Source organism: Bos indicus x Bos taurus, chromosome 13 (assembly GCF_003369695.1).
Source record: "Bos indicus x Bos taurus breed Angus x Brahman F1 hybrid chromosome 13, Bos_hybrid_MaternalHap_v2.0, whole genome shotgun sequence".
In the NCBI taxonomy this organism is placed as follows: domain Eukaryota; kingdom Metazoa; phylum Chordata; class Mammalia; order Artiodactyla; family Bovidae; genus Bos; species Bos indicus x Bos taurus.
In genome coordinates, this window is record NC_040088.1 from 7,339,657 (window position 1) to 7,351,859 (window position 12,203).

At 37.6% G+C, this 12,203-nt stretch overlaps 1 protein-coding gene across 6 annotated transcripts in view; it reads right to left on the reverse strand.

The window, feature by feature from the left end:
- NCOA3 (nuclear receptor coactivator 3) overlaps positions 1-12,203 on the reverse strand; it is a 122,483-nt gene that overhangs the window by 22,659 nt on the left and 87,621 nt on the right. For all 6 annotated transcript variants that reach the window (XM_027558329.1, XM_027558334.1, XM_027558333.1 and 3 more), the window contains 10 exons: positions 8,805-8,909; positions 7,841-8,013; positions 7,257-7,357; positions 5,876-6,050; positions 5,263-5,451; positions 5,029-5,130; positions 4,392-4,532; positions 3,208-3,355; positions 1,874-2,265; positions 842-1,710 (listed from right to left, as the gene is read on the reverse strand). In XM_027558329.1, coding sequence (XP_027414130.1) covers positions 842-1,710; positions 1,874-2,265; positions 3,208-3,355; positions 4,392-4,532; positions 5,029-5,130; positions 5,263-5,451; positions 5,876-6,050; positions 7,257-7,357; positions 7,841-8,013; positions 8,805-8,890 — 2,376 coding nt within the window. In that variant the 5' untranslated portion in view covers positions 8,891-8,909. The remainder of the gene's footprint in view (positions 1-841; positions 1,711-1,873; positions 2,266-3,207; positions 3,356-4,391; positions 4,533-5,028; positions 5,131-5,262; positions 5,452-5,875; positions 6,051-7,256; positions 7,358-7,840; positions 8,014-8,804; positions 8,910-12,203) is intronic.

Consider the following 12,203-nt stretch of genomic DNA (forward strand, 5'->3'; position numbering starts at 1 on the left):
CAAGTGAAATACAATAGTTATCCTAAACGGTAATGCCCAGCATAGAGGCTGGCTAATTATGACTATCCCTACATTTCCACCTTAAAAGTCAAACACAGATTCAAATCCTGAGATAAATCGATAGGTTTGGAAATGCTTCCAAAGGGGCACTTTTAAATTTACTCTAGATATTTAATTCTCAAACTGAAGGATATTTTCCAGCAAACATTAGTCAGAATCATGAGCTGACAGCAACGTCTGCCTCTACACATACTTCTGAAAACACATACGATTAATAATAAAGACAAGCTGACGTTCAACAAATTCATAGCTATGCTTTAAAAAGGGTTTTTGATCAGTACATTTGGGAAACACAAAAAAATTAAACAGACATCCTAACAGTAGAACTTCTCCAAGACTTTAATTTTCTCAGGTGCATATTAGTGTCTCCCAGAGACGTTACACAGTGTCCGGCAAATGTCTGTACAGAATGTGATCATGTACATGAAACTTGACTTTAGGTAAAAATCAAAATTATCTTCCTTAATTCAGAAGGTTTTTTTCCCATTTCTTCTATACACTTAATGACCTAATGTGCTCATTCCAACAAAAACCTTCATGAAAAATTTCAAATTGGCTGCTAATGAGGTGAAGTCACATTTGAAAGCGTACACATCTGATATTTCTAAATTACATAATATACTTTACTGATGCTCAGAAGAGTTACCAAAAAAATGACAGTTCCAGATTAATCTCCATTAAATAAACCTAAAAAACAAAGTAAGAATTTGTGTATAACCCTTTAAAACACAGAAAAGATGAAATATAAGGATCAAGCTGGAATATGCAGAAGACAAGTTACCTCTTCATTTGTTTCTGTCTTAATTTTAGCATCTTTCTCTTGACTCGAGCTCGGAATGGCGGAGCTGCTGCACTGACTCATCTTACTGTCCATGCCTTCCACTTTGGGCTGGAGCTCTTTGGCAAGTGTGTCACTAGGATCGTCCCTGTCCAGCAGATACCTAAGCAGAGCATTACTTTCCTTTTTCTTAGGACTGAGTTGCTCCTGCTTGACGTTTCCTTCTACACAAGACGTCGTACTGCTGGTGTCCTTCCCAGTGGCTTCAGCGGTAATCTTGGCTACTTCTGCTGGTGAATTTCCATTCTGGAGCAACTTGTGCAAAATCCGGTGCTTCTCTTGCAGCAGTGACCCATGCATGTTGGATGTGGAGGATACACCTCCGGAGGTGGAAGAGGAGACCCCAGAGGGGCTGGTGACACTAATGGAAGAGTCTTTACAACTTGAGTCCAGGGGGGAGTTGGTCAAGGAGGAATGACCCCGGTCATCAGAAGAACAGGTGAGTAACTGCAGCAACTTTTTGTGACCTTTGCTTTCCAGAGGAGCCCGCTGATTCTCAGACCCTTCCACACCGCTCTCCTTACTTTCTTTGTCGTTAATGTGATCTCTGCTATTTGACTGACACATTGAACTCTCCACTGGATTCTGGTCGCAATACAAGCCTAGGGGACTCTTGGAATCCTGACTGTTCACTTTACTTGGTTGAGTTATATTCATATTAGGGGAATTATCCAATTTGGGACCTGGCGAAGACAGTGTAGATAAAAGAGAAGTCCCCACGCCCTCACTGATAGCTTGAAGGGCACTCAGAGAGCTGCTAGAAAAGCTGTGACTCACGGTATTGCCAGAAGATCCCATGGGAGAGTGCACGCCTGGATTTGGAAAAAAAATCAGGAAAAGAAATAAACTATCATATGCTGTAAAAAACACCACTTACCAGTTCAAAGTTTCTATTTTAAAATAAATTAACAAGAATTACAGTGGTATGGAAAGAAAAGAATTACTGAAAAATAAAACAAAATGCAACACAAATACCTGCAACAGGAGAAAACTGGTGTGAGGCCATCTTTGGACTCCCTCGATTACGAGGAGAAATCATGATATTCTGCTGGCTGGAGCCGAGACCAGGGCTCCCGTGTGGAGGGCTACTCATGTTGAGACCGTAGGTACTGTTCTGGTAGGAAGATGGTGACTGCATGCCTGGCCCGGGGTTCATGGAGGCTATGCTACCGGAAGCCCCATACCTGGCTCCACTCATCTGCCCCGCGGTGCCAGGATCAGTTAAGCCGTAAGTCCTGCTGCTCAGCATCTGTAAGCCTGGATTTGGTGACATACTCATGCCGCCTACTGAATTGTTGCATCCAGCTGCTGGAGGCCTAATGCCTTGTCCAACAGGATTCGGGTTTGGTCTATACCCATTCTGTTCCCTGCAAAGAAACAGAACATCAGAGTTCTACTAAAAAATTACAGGCATGGGGACGCCCCTGGTGGACCAATGATGAAGAATCTGCCTTCCAGCGCAGGGGAAGCCAGTTCAACCTGTGGTTGGGGAACTAAGAGCCCCCATGGCACTGGGCTACCAAGCCTGTACACAGCAACTACTGAGCCCACAAGCCACAACGAAGGCCCTAAACAGCCAAGTAAGTTTAAAATTTTTAATTACAGGCATGTGTTAAAAGCCTGAGTCTGATTAAAAAAAAAAAAAAGGATGAAAAGTCCCAGAAACTTAACTTCTTGAGCATCATTCCAATACCTAGTGACCATAACAATTTAAATATTGATCAGTCATTAATCTAATAACATACATTTTAATAAGCCACAGAATCTAATGAGTGACACCATGAGAGCACCATAAAGGACCCAAAGTTTCATTAGCTGGAATCTCGGTGGGGCTTTTCCCTATGCAATTCCCCTATACTGAGGGGTTAACCTGGAGGTGCCTACAAATTACTCGAGATAATTTATGGGTGAATATCCTGCTCCTTCATGTGTTGCTCATTTACTGTTAGCAACAGCAACAGTAACCATTTCTTCTTGAAGTCTACCTCCAAATTTTAAATTCCATTCTTAAAAGTAATGTATCATTAGAAATGAAAAGTAACAGATAGTCAGATTTTATGTATTCTTTTACCCATTAGCCTTCCTATCCTCCAGCTTTCCCAGGAATTGTTTGATGAACAAATTCTCACTCTCACATAGAAATGTAACCTTAAAAAAACAAACACCATAGGACAGGAATCTAAGTGCACTTGAGCAAACCCAACAATCTATTTTTCCACATTAATTTTTCTCCCTTTTTACATTAACAATAAAGCATCTTGAGAATACTGATGCATTTAATATAAGAACTCACAGTAACCAACCATTACCTCTGAAGAAAGTGTGTTGAGACAAAGCCATGACGGTCATTTGTTACAGGATTTCGGAATAGTTTGCTTTTTGTTTGCGCAGTCACTATAGTGCCATCAGCCAAAGAGAATCGATACAGCGGGGTTTCTGCATGGCCATGGATATAAGCTGTTGGGGAAAATATCCTATTAGTTGCAAATACAATTGGCAAAACAAACACATACAGGGGAAAAAAGAAAGTAAATATGCAAGTACAACATCCTCAAAATCCAGCAAAAGACTGAATCTCACCAAAATTAGGACCAGGCTAAAATAACAATGTTCAACAATCATTTTCCTCCCCGACACAGACGAAAACAACTACTGTCACATATGTGTGTGTATATATATATATACATATTTAAGGCTCTATAGCCTCTTGATGAAGGTGAAAGAGGAGAGTGAAAAAGTTGGTTTAAAACTCAACATTCAGAAAATGAAGATCATGGCATCTGGTCCCGTCACTTCATGGGAAATAGATGGCAAAACAGTGGAAACAGTGTCAGACTTTATTTTTCTGGGCTCCAAAATCACTGCAGATGGTGACTGCAGCCATGAAATTAAAAGACGCTTACTCCTTGGAAGGAAAGTTATGACCAACCTAGATAGCATATTCAAAAGCAGAGACATTACTTTGCCAACAAAGGTCTGTCTAGTCAAGGCTATGGTTTTTCCAGTGGTCATGTATGGATGTGAGAGTTGGACTGTGAAGAAAGCTGAGCACCGAAGAATTGATGCTTTTGAACTGTGGTGTTGGAGAAGACTCTTGAGAGTCTCTTGGACTGCAAGGAGATACAACCAGTCCATTCTGAAGGAGATCAGCCCTGGGATTTCTTTGGAAAGAATGATGCTAAAGCTGAAACTCCAGTACTTTGGCCACCAGATGTGAAGAGTTGACTCATTGGAAAAGACTCTGATGTTGGGAAATACTAAAGGCAGGAGGAGAAGGGGACGACAGAGGATGAGATGGCTGGCTGGCATCACTGACTCTATGTACTGAGTCTGAGTGAACTCCGGGAGTTGGTGATGGACAGGGAGGTCTGGCGTGCTGTGATTCATGGGGTTGCAAAGAGTCAGACACCACTGAGCGACTGAACTGAACTGAGCTGACAGCACCCAAACGTGATGACAAATGAGATCAAGAATCAACCTCCAAATTCCTTACCTTCTTGATAGTGACGTTTCTGGGACCATGACTGCCCATCATTAAGACTAAAAAATCTCTGGATACACCTTCGGATTATGTCTTCAAAGCCAGGTCTCATGGAGGATCTCAGTGAATTGGTGTCTATAGTAATAACTTTCCCTATTAAACATAAAATTGCCACTGTGTTTAATTTCATCATTGTGCCTTATTTAACTACAATGGCTTTCATTCTTTACTCTCATAGGCAAAAGGGCAGGCCAAAATTAAAAATTCATGATCAGGTCAAGAATTACTCCCAGTAATTCTCATTAAATTACCCACATTTGTGAAAAGTGTTTATAAAAAATGAGTTTGAAGTTACAGAAAAGAAATACTGGCTTCTGATTTGAAATGCAATTTGAAGAGAAAGCCAGGTACCTCTACTTTTTTTTGTTGTTGGGTTTATTTGAGGGATTTGAAGTGTCAAACACACCCAACTCAAATGCCTACGGTTTAAGTGAGTCTCCTTCAGGGTTGTGTAACAAACATCAGAAATAATCCATGCAAAGTATTCATGACAGTGGGCGTGGGCACTTAAAAGACAGAACAGGCTGTAAAAAGTTAACTTATAAAACTTCCCAAAATGAACAAATGTACACACATGCACAGTTTCTACCTGAAAGATCGTGTCTAGTGATAAAGCTCTCAGGACTTGATGGAAATGCTCTTTCTCCAGTGGTAATGCGGCGTGCCACACAGATCATACAGGACTGCAAGTCTACAACAGAAAAGTTAACCATTGATGCGTCTATTCAATAGGCAAGTAAGAATGTGGAATTCACTAGGAAGAATTAAACAAGTGTGGCTGCTATTGCTTGATAAAACATCATGGGCAAGTGATGGCTCTCACCTTCCCCTTCCTCCATCATAGCCCGCGGCTGGGACAGGGCAAAGCACTGCATCGTCTCGTATCTCTGGCGCATTTCGGGACTGGTGTTTATGTCTTCCAGAATGTCATGTGGTATTTTCATCAACATACGGCAGTTAAATGTATGGCTTTTTTGTCTCTGGGTCTCATTTGTCCAGGTAACTCCATTAACTTTAGGAAACAAATAGAAAGGAGTTTTGTAAAGGCTAGCAATTCAGTCCATGACTATTACCAAGAATTTAAGCTGTAAATGAACTATTTGCCAATAAGAAAAAAAGAATTTAAGCTGTATATATTTTCTCATTATACATCTTCCACAGTACAACACAGTTCAAAGCGACAATATATAAAACACTGGAATAACTTCAATTTCAAATTCAACAGGTACCTCACATATTTTGTAACTCACTGTATACCTTAGACCCATGAAATGTATACCAAATTTTAAATTAATATTTGAAAATTTTGTTATTTACAGCTTTCCCTGTTCTATATAGTCATCACTTGACTTTCAAAAGTATATTCAATTTTCTAAGAAATGATTAAGAAAAAAAAATTTTTTAACTTACTTGGAAAATATACTTTAAAAACTTACCTGTAGATTTTGGTAAGTTTTTAAGAAAATCCTTTCTATCTTCTTCATGCAATATATTGTAGACACTTGTATTAACCAGGTCCTCTTGCTTATATTGTAGGTACTGGGTAACATTTTCTGACACAAATACAATGTTTCCTTCACGATTCACCACAAATAGGAAGCCGTCCAATGCCTGAAGTGGGGTATGTTAACACTGGCTATTACAGACTGAACTGTATCCCACCCCCAACCACAATTGGTATGTTGAAGCCCTAAAGCTCAATGTGACTCTATCTGGAGATAGGGCCTTTTAGGAGGTAATTAAAGTTAAGTGAGGTCATAAGAGTAGGGCTCTAATCCAACAGGACTAGTGTTCTTAAGAGAAGAGAGACAGACACCAGAAATGCACACACAGAGAGAAAAGGCCACGTGAAGACACAAGGAGAAGGCAGCCATCTACAAGTCAAGGAGACAGGTCTCAGGAGAAACCAAGACTGCCAACACCTTGATCTTGGACTTCCAGCCTCCAGAACTGTAAAAAATAAATTTCTATTGTTTAAGCCACTCAGCCTGTGGCATTTTGTTAGGGCAGCCTTAGTACTAAACAGAATTTGAAAAAAACTGTTGATTTAATGACTATCAGCCATCATGTCTATTAACATTAGCAACATCAATAAAGGGTTCTAGGAAAAATATAGATGATTTGAAAAGATGACAGTAAAGATGAAATCTGAATTAATTTATAATCTAATTTTTGAAGAATTACTTCTTCAAAGGAGTTTTTAAAAATTAAAAAAAAAAAAAAAAAAATCACCCTGAATGCTTCCCCCCTTTCCATCTGGTATCAAATCAAGCTATAAGAACTAGAGCACTTTGTAGTGAGAATTTACAAAGAGGAACTGAACTGATCCACTAAAAAGTAGTTGGAACAAACCAACTGCAACAAAATTATCTGATAAGTGAGCTTTAACAAAGGGCTTCTAGCCATCACTTAAAGTAAGAGAAACCTGTAAAGTACAGAAGAGAAACCTTCTGTAGAGTACAGGTTAACTAGATTTATTAAAGACAACTACTTACAAAAAATATCTAAAGTCTTAAAAATTCCTCCAAAATATGAAATTATAGTGCCATTCTATCAATTATGGGAAAATGCACCCAAAAAGTCTGAGTCAATAAAAAAAAATATGCCCAAATGCATGGGGTGAGGGGGTGAGGGGGGTACATAGGACCTCATGAGTTACATATATTTTAAACATAAGAGCATTTTATAATCATATTCAGAATACTGAGTTCTATCTCATGAGAAGAAACATTTTCTTTTTGCTCTCATACCCAAAATTTTATCTTTTTTTTTTTTAATTCAACACCGCTTACTTTAGAACTAAAACCTTATACTTGCCTGAAGTAAGAGTGGTCCTAAGGAGTCTTTATCAATAACTCCTTGTCCTGTGGAAGATACATCAGCTTTCTGAACATCATCATCACTGGTAATAGCTTTTCCTGAAAAGACATAAGGCAGTACTACAAATAGCATATGGATCAGTTGCAGTCTCAATGCACCTTCAAACTGTTCCCAGAACAAAGAGGCACACAGGTGTACATGCGCACATAAACAGTGCTTTCTGATAAGAAAACGATGCTACAATTTCTAAAGGTTAAAATTAAACTTCTGAGTTACCCAGGAGCGCAGAAGATACTCTAGATTTTCTTTCCCTACTAAAAGCACTATTTCACTGCTTCCTGAAAGGGAACTAACAAATAACAGGGTGAGCAGCCCTGGCCTCCTTCCAATTCTGGTGACTATGTCCTAAGGAGCACAACTGGTCCACTGGTCAAACTAATCTAACTATGGAGCCCCACAGAGGCTACTAGCCCTCAAGGAACAGCAGTTCCCATCTAAGCAACAACGGAGCAAAAGACAAATGTGAACCCAGTTAACAAGTTCCTGCTAAAAGACTTGAGTGTTCTCTTACTTTGTATTACCTTGCTCTTTTATTTGACGTATCTGTCTTACTGTTTCCTTTAAAATTGCACATTTATCTGGTTTGACATTGAAATTGTCAATATCACTAAGATTAGCAGATATTAGTTCAGCCAATTCTTCAATATATTTACTCTCCTGCTCCCGTCTCCACTTTTCACCACTGCAGGCAAGGCTGGGAAATGGGGGGAAAACGCCATAAATATATCAGTCACAATCGAGCTGTGAGCAGAATTAGTACCTACACAATACCATTACATCCATATACTAGCAAAGTAAATTCAGCCCACAGAGACTCCCAAAACAATGTCTTGGAGACCTAGTATAATACAGTTGAAATCTGTGCAAACCTAAACTCAAGTCCACCTGTTGTTAGCCTGGTGGCCTTAGTCAGTTAGCTTCATTTCATCATCTGGAAAATGGGGATAGTCTTTACCACAAAGAGACAGTAAAATTAACAAATAATTAAACAGCAATAACTACTTATTAATAATAAGGTCTCATGAATTATATTGATGATAAGATTGTTTTTTATTTTGCAACCCTGACAGTGAAATCTAAGTGATACTGACCTTGGCAAATACTATAAAAGCTATGAAGCATCACTGCATAAAATGTAGTATTTCATTTCTATTTTTTAAACTTCTAACTTCACTCAGGAAAAGAATGATAAAACCTCACAAATGCCAAAATATCAATTTATAACATGTTCTTAAAGGATACTAAAGATTCTAACTTGTAATAATCTTATCTTGCTTATAATAATCTTATCTATTTGTAACTCCTACATCCTCCATTGAGAAATGCTTCTTACAGTATCACAGTTAGTATATACTTAAATAAATAAACAATAAAAATCTAACCAGAGAAAGCAAATAACAGAAAGCTGAAATGTTATCTTCAAACCAAACAAATAAAGGCAAGGGGAGGTGATCTTGGTGAAGCATCAGGAAATAAATTGCTTACCCTTGCCCTGGAGGATCACATGGCAACTTGCGTTTTCGTGAATCAGGGGCCAGTGGATCCAAGGCGTTTTCTCCTAACCCACTCATCGTGAATATACATTAGCAACTAAGAGAGAATAGTAAGATAAAAATATCTTATTATTTTGTATAAAATATCATGTAAAATATCCATGACTCTAATAAAGGCATAATATGCTTGAATGGCTGCAATTTGTAATTCAGGACTTTTCCTTAAATGGCTGGATAAGACTCAATATTCTTTATAGTACACACCTGTTCTGAAGACCTCAAGAGTTTATACTCCACTAATTAGAATGTCCAACCCTGGAACAAGTGTTTCTCAAGACCAAGTAACGTGTATACTGAATATCTCACAAAGAACAAGGCATCTTTTTCATTATCTAGTAAAAAGAGACTGTCAACTCTCCAATTGATAAAATACTAAATTATACTTATATACAAATAAGATCTTATCTAGCCAATTGGTAAAAAGTCTTTGAATGATAAAAATTATTTTCAAGTTATTTTCAAAGTAGTTTTTTTTTTCCTGTAGACCATTTCTTTAGTATTCATCATCCACTGTGTTTTTCTTCCGCTACTTCAAAATAAGCTGAGACTCTGTAAATAATATGTAAGCTCCAAAACATTCTGCTTACAAAGCAGATGTACAACAAGAAAAATCCAGGTGGGAGGATTTTCACAAGATCCACAGAGCAACAACTATTTTGATATTAACTGGTGGAAAGGAAATATGCCTTGATTAAAGTTGCATTGATAAAAACAATGTATTTTTAAAAATAAGGTATTTCTAAAATACCTTAAAAAATAGGTATTTCTAAAAAATAAGGGTATTTCTTCTTGGAAAAAGAAATACTCAGTAACTCACAATTTTAGCACATGTAACTTATATGCAGAGTACACTATGAGAAACACTGGGCTGGATGAAGCACAAGCTGGAATCAAGATTTCTGGGAGAAATATCAGCAACATCAGATATGCATATGACACCACCCTTATGGCAGAAAGGGAAGAAGAACTAAAGAGCCTCTTGATGAAAGTGAAAGAGGAGAGTGAAAAAGTTGGCTTAAAACTCAATATTCAGAAAACTAAGATAATGGTATCCAGTCCCATCACTTCATGGGAAATAGATGGGGGAACAGTGGAAACAGTGGCAGACTTTATTTTTCTGCGCTTCAAAATCACTGCAGATGGTGACTGCAGCCATGAAATTAAAAGATGTTTACTCCTTGGAAGGAAAGTTATGAGCAATCTAGACAGCATATTAAAAAGCAGAGACATCACTTTGTCAACAAAGGTCCTTCTAGTCAAGGCTATGTATGTAGTCATGTATGGAGTCCAATAGTCATGTATGGAGTGAGAGTTGGACATAAAGAAAGCTGAGCTCAGAAGAATTAATGCTTTTGAACTGTGGTGTTGGAGAAGACTCTTGAGAGTCCCTTGGACTGCAAGGAGATCTAGCCAGTCCATCCTAAAGGAAATCAGTCCTGGTTGTTCACTGGAAGGACTGATGTTGAAGCTGAAACTCCAACATTTTGGCCACCTGATGCAAAGAGCTAATTCATTTGAAAAGAGCCTGATGTTGGGAAATACTAAAGGCAGGAGGAGAAGGGGACGACAGTGGATGAGATGGTTAGATGGCATCACCGACTCACTGGACATGAGTTTGGGTAAACTCCGGCAGTTGGTGATGGACAGGGAGGCCTGGCGTGCTGCGGTTCATGGGGTCACAGAGTCAGACATGACTGAGCGACTGAACTGAAGTGAGCCTTCCCTCAACAAGAAATTTATTTGTCCTAAATTCTTGTTTATGAAGACGCTGTTATAAAGAATTCCAAGTCAACAGAGAAGCTTAAACACGCCAAACTGCTTTTTCTTAATTTGTTAAAACACATCTTGCGTTCTATCCACAGTTTGAGACCTACACAGAAGGACATAAGCTTCCACTAGGTGGCACAATCCTGCCAGGAAGAGAGACAAATCAACAGAGAAGCAAAATTTCACACAAGAAACTTAAAATATTCAGCTTCAGAAAAAACAAAATCAGAGTTTTAGATTACATTATCGTCTTTACAGATATCCTAGGTATGAATTAAACACTAGCAAAATTTATTCTACCAATAATTTTGGTTAAAAAAAAGTAATGGCTGAATAGCTGTTATGTTTCAAGAACTTGGTGTTTTTTTCCTCACAGCATAAGTTAAAATAAAGGAGAGACAAGAACTTACATAATGGTCCAATGTTATGATTTTACAGGGTAACCAGATTCCACAATGCCACAATACTATATTCTTCAAAAATGACAATGTCATAAAAGACAAAGTCTTTAAGTATTCTAGATTAAAGAAAGCTAAAGAGAAACAATAATTAAATCCAATATTTGATCCTATATTGAATTCTGTGCTCTAGACAGGGAAAATGCTATAAACAACATTATTAGATCTATTGACAATTTAGAATATGGACAACAGATACAGTATTTTACCAATGTTAAATTTACTGAAGTTGATTTCTATACTGTGGTTATTTAAGAAACTATCCCTATTCTTAGTATTTAGGACAAAAAGGCCATTATGTACACAAAGGACCCTCCAATGGTTGGAGGGAGGGTTTACATACTTATGAGTGAGTGAGTGAGAGAGAAAGGAATAGGAGAAGAGGGGGGAAGAGGGGGAAGAAGAGACTAGAAAGGAGGCTAGCAAATTGCTGACACTGGTTGAATCTCAGCTGGGCAAAAATTGTTTAACTCTTTGTACTATTCTTTTCCTTACAACTTTAAGTTTAAAATTATTTACAAATAAAGTTAAATGCATGTTCAGCTTTGACTTCCAATCTTCATATTTAAAAAGTGATTCCTTAATGAACAGAAATAGAATAACTAGCTATGTCTCAATACAATTATCTTTATATTTTTGTTTCATTCACAGGTTATTTTTAAATTGTGCGGCCAACCATCCAGTGAATAATAGCATTTATTTTAAAAATATAATTTAAAAATGTATACTCCAAATTTTAGATATTATTTCTTTACTTTGATGTTAAACACAAGCTGAATCCTCTAACAAACTCTTTGTGAATAACAGCATTTCTTTAACTTGAAAGACATAATTTATTCTATATTCTTTGTACTATTTCCTTAACTTTGCTGTTACACATAAGCTGGATCTCCAGTACAGCTTAAGGTGTCTAGCATATAACAGGTGATCAATAAGTATGCCTCAAAAAGTACTGAGTAAATGGAACATTCAACCCCTGCAGTCGTATTTTAGATTTTCCTCCATTCTGATCTACAAAAAAAGTTTAAAGATTAAACTTTCTAAATTGTTACTTGTTGGGCTGATACAGGATGTCACCAAAATGAATTTTTAGAGACAGTAATTAT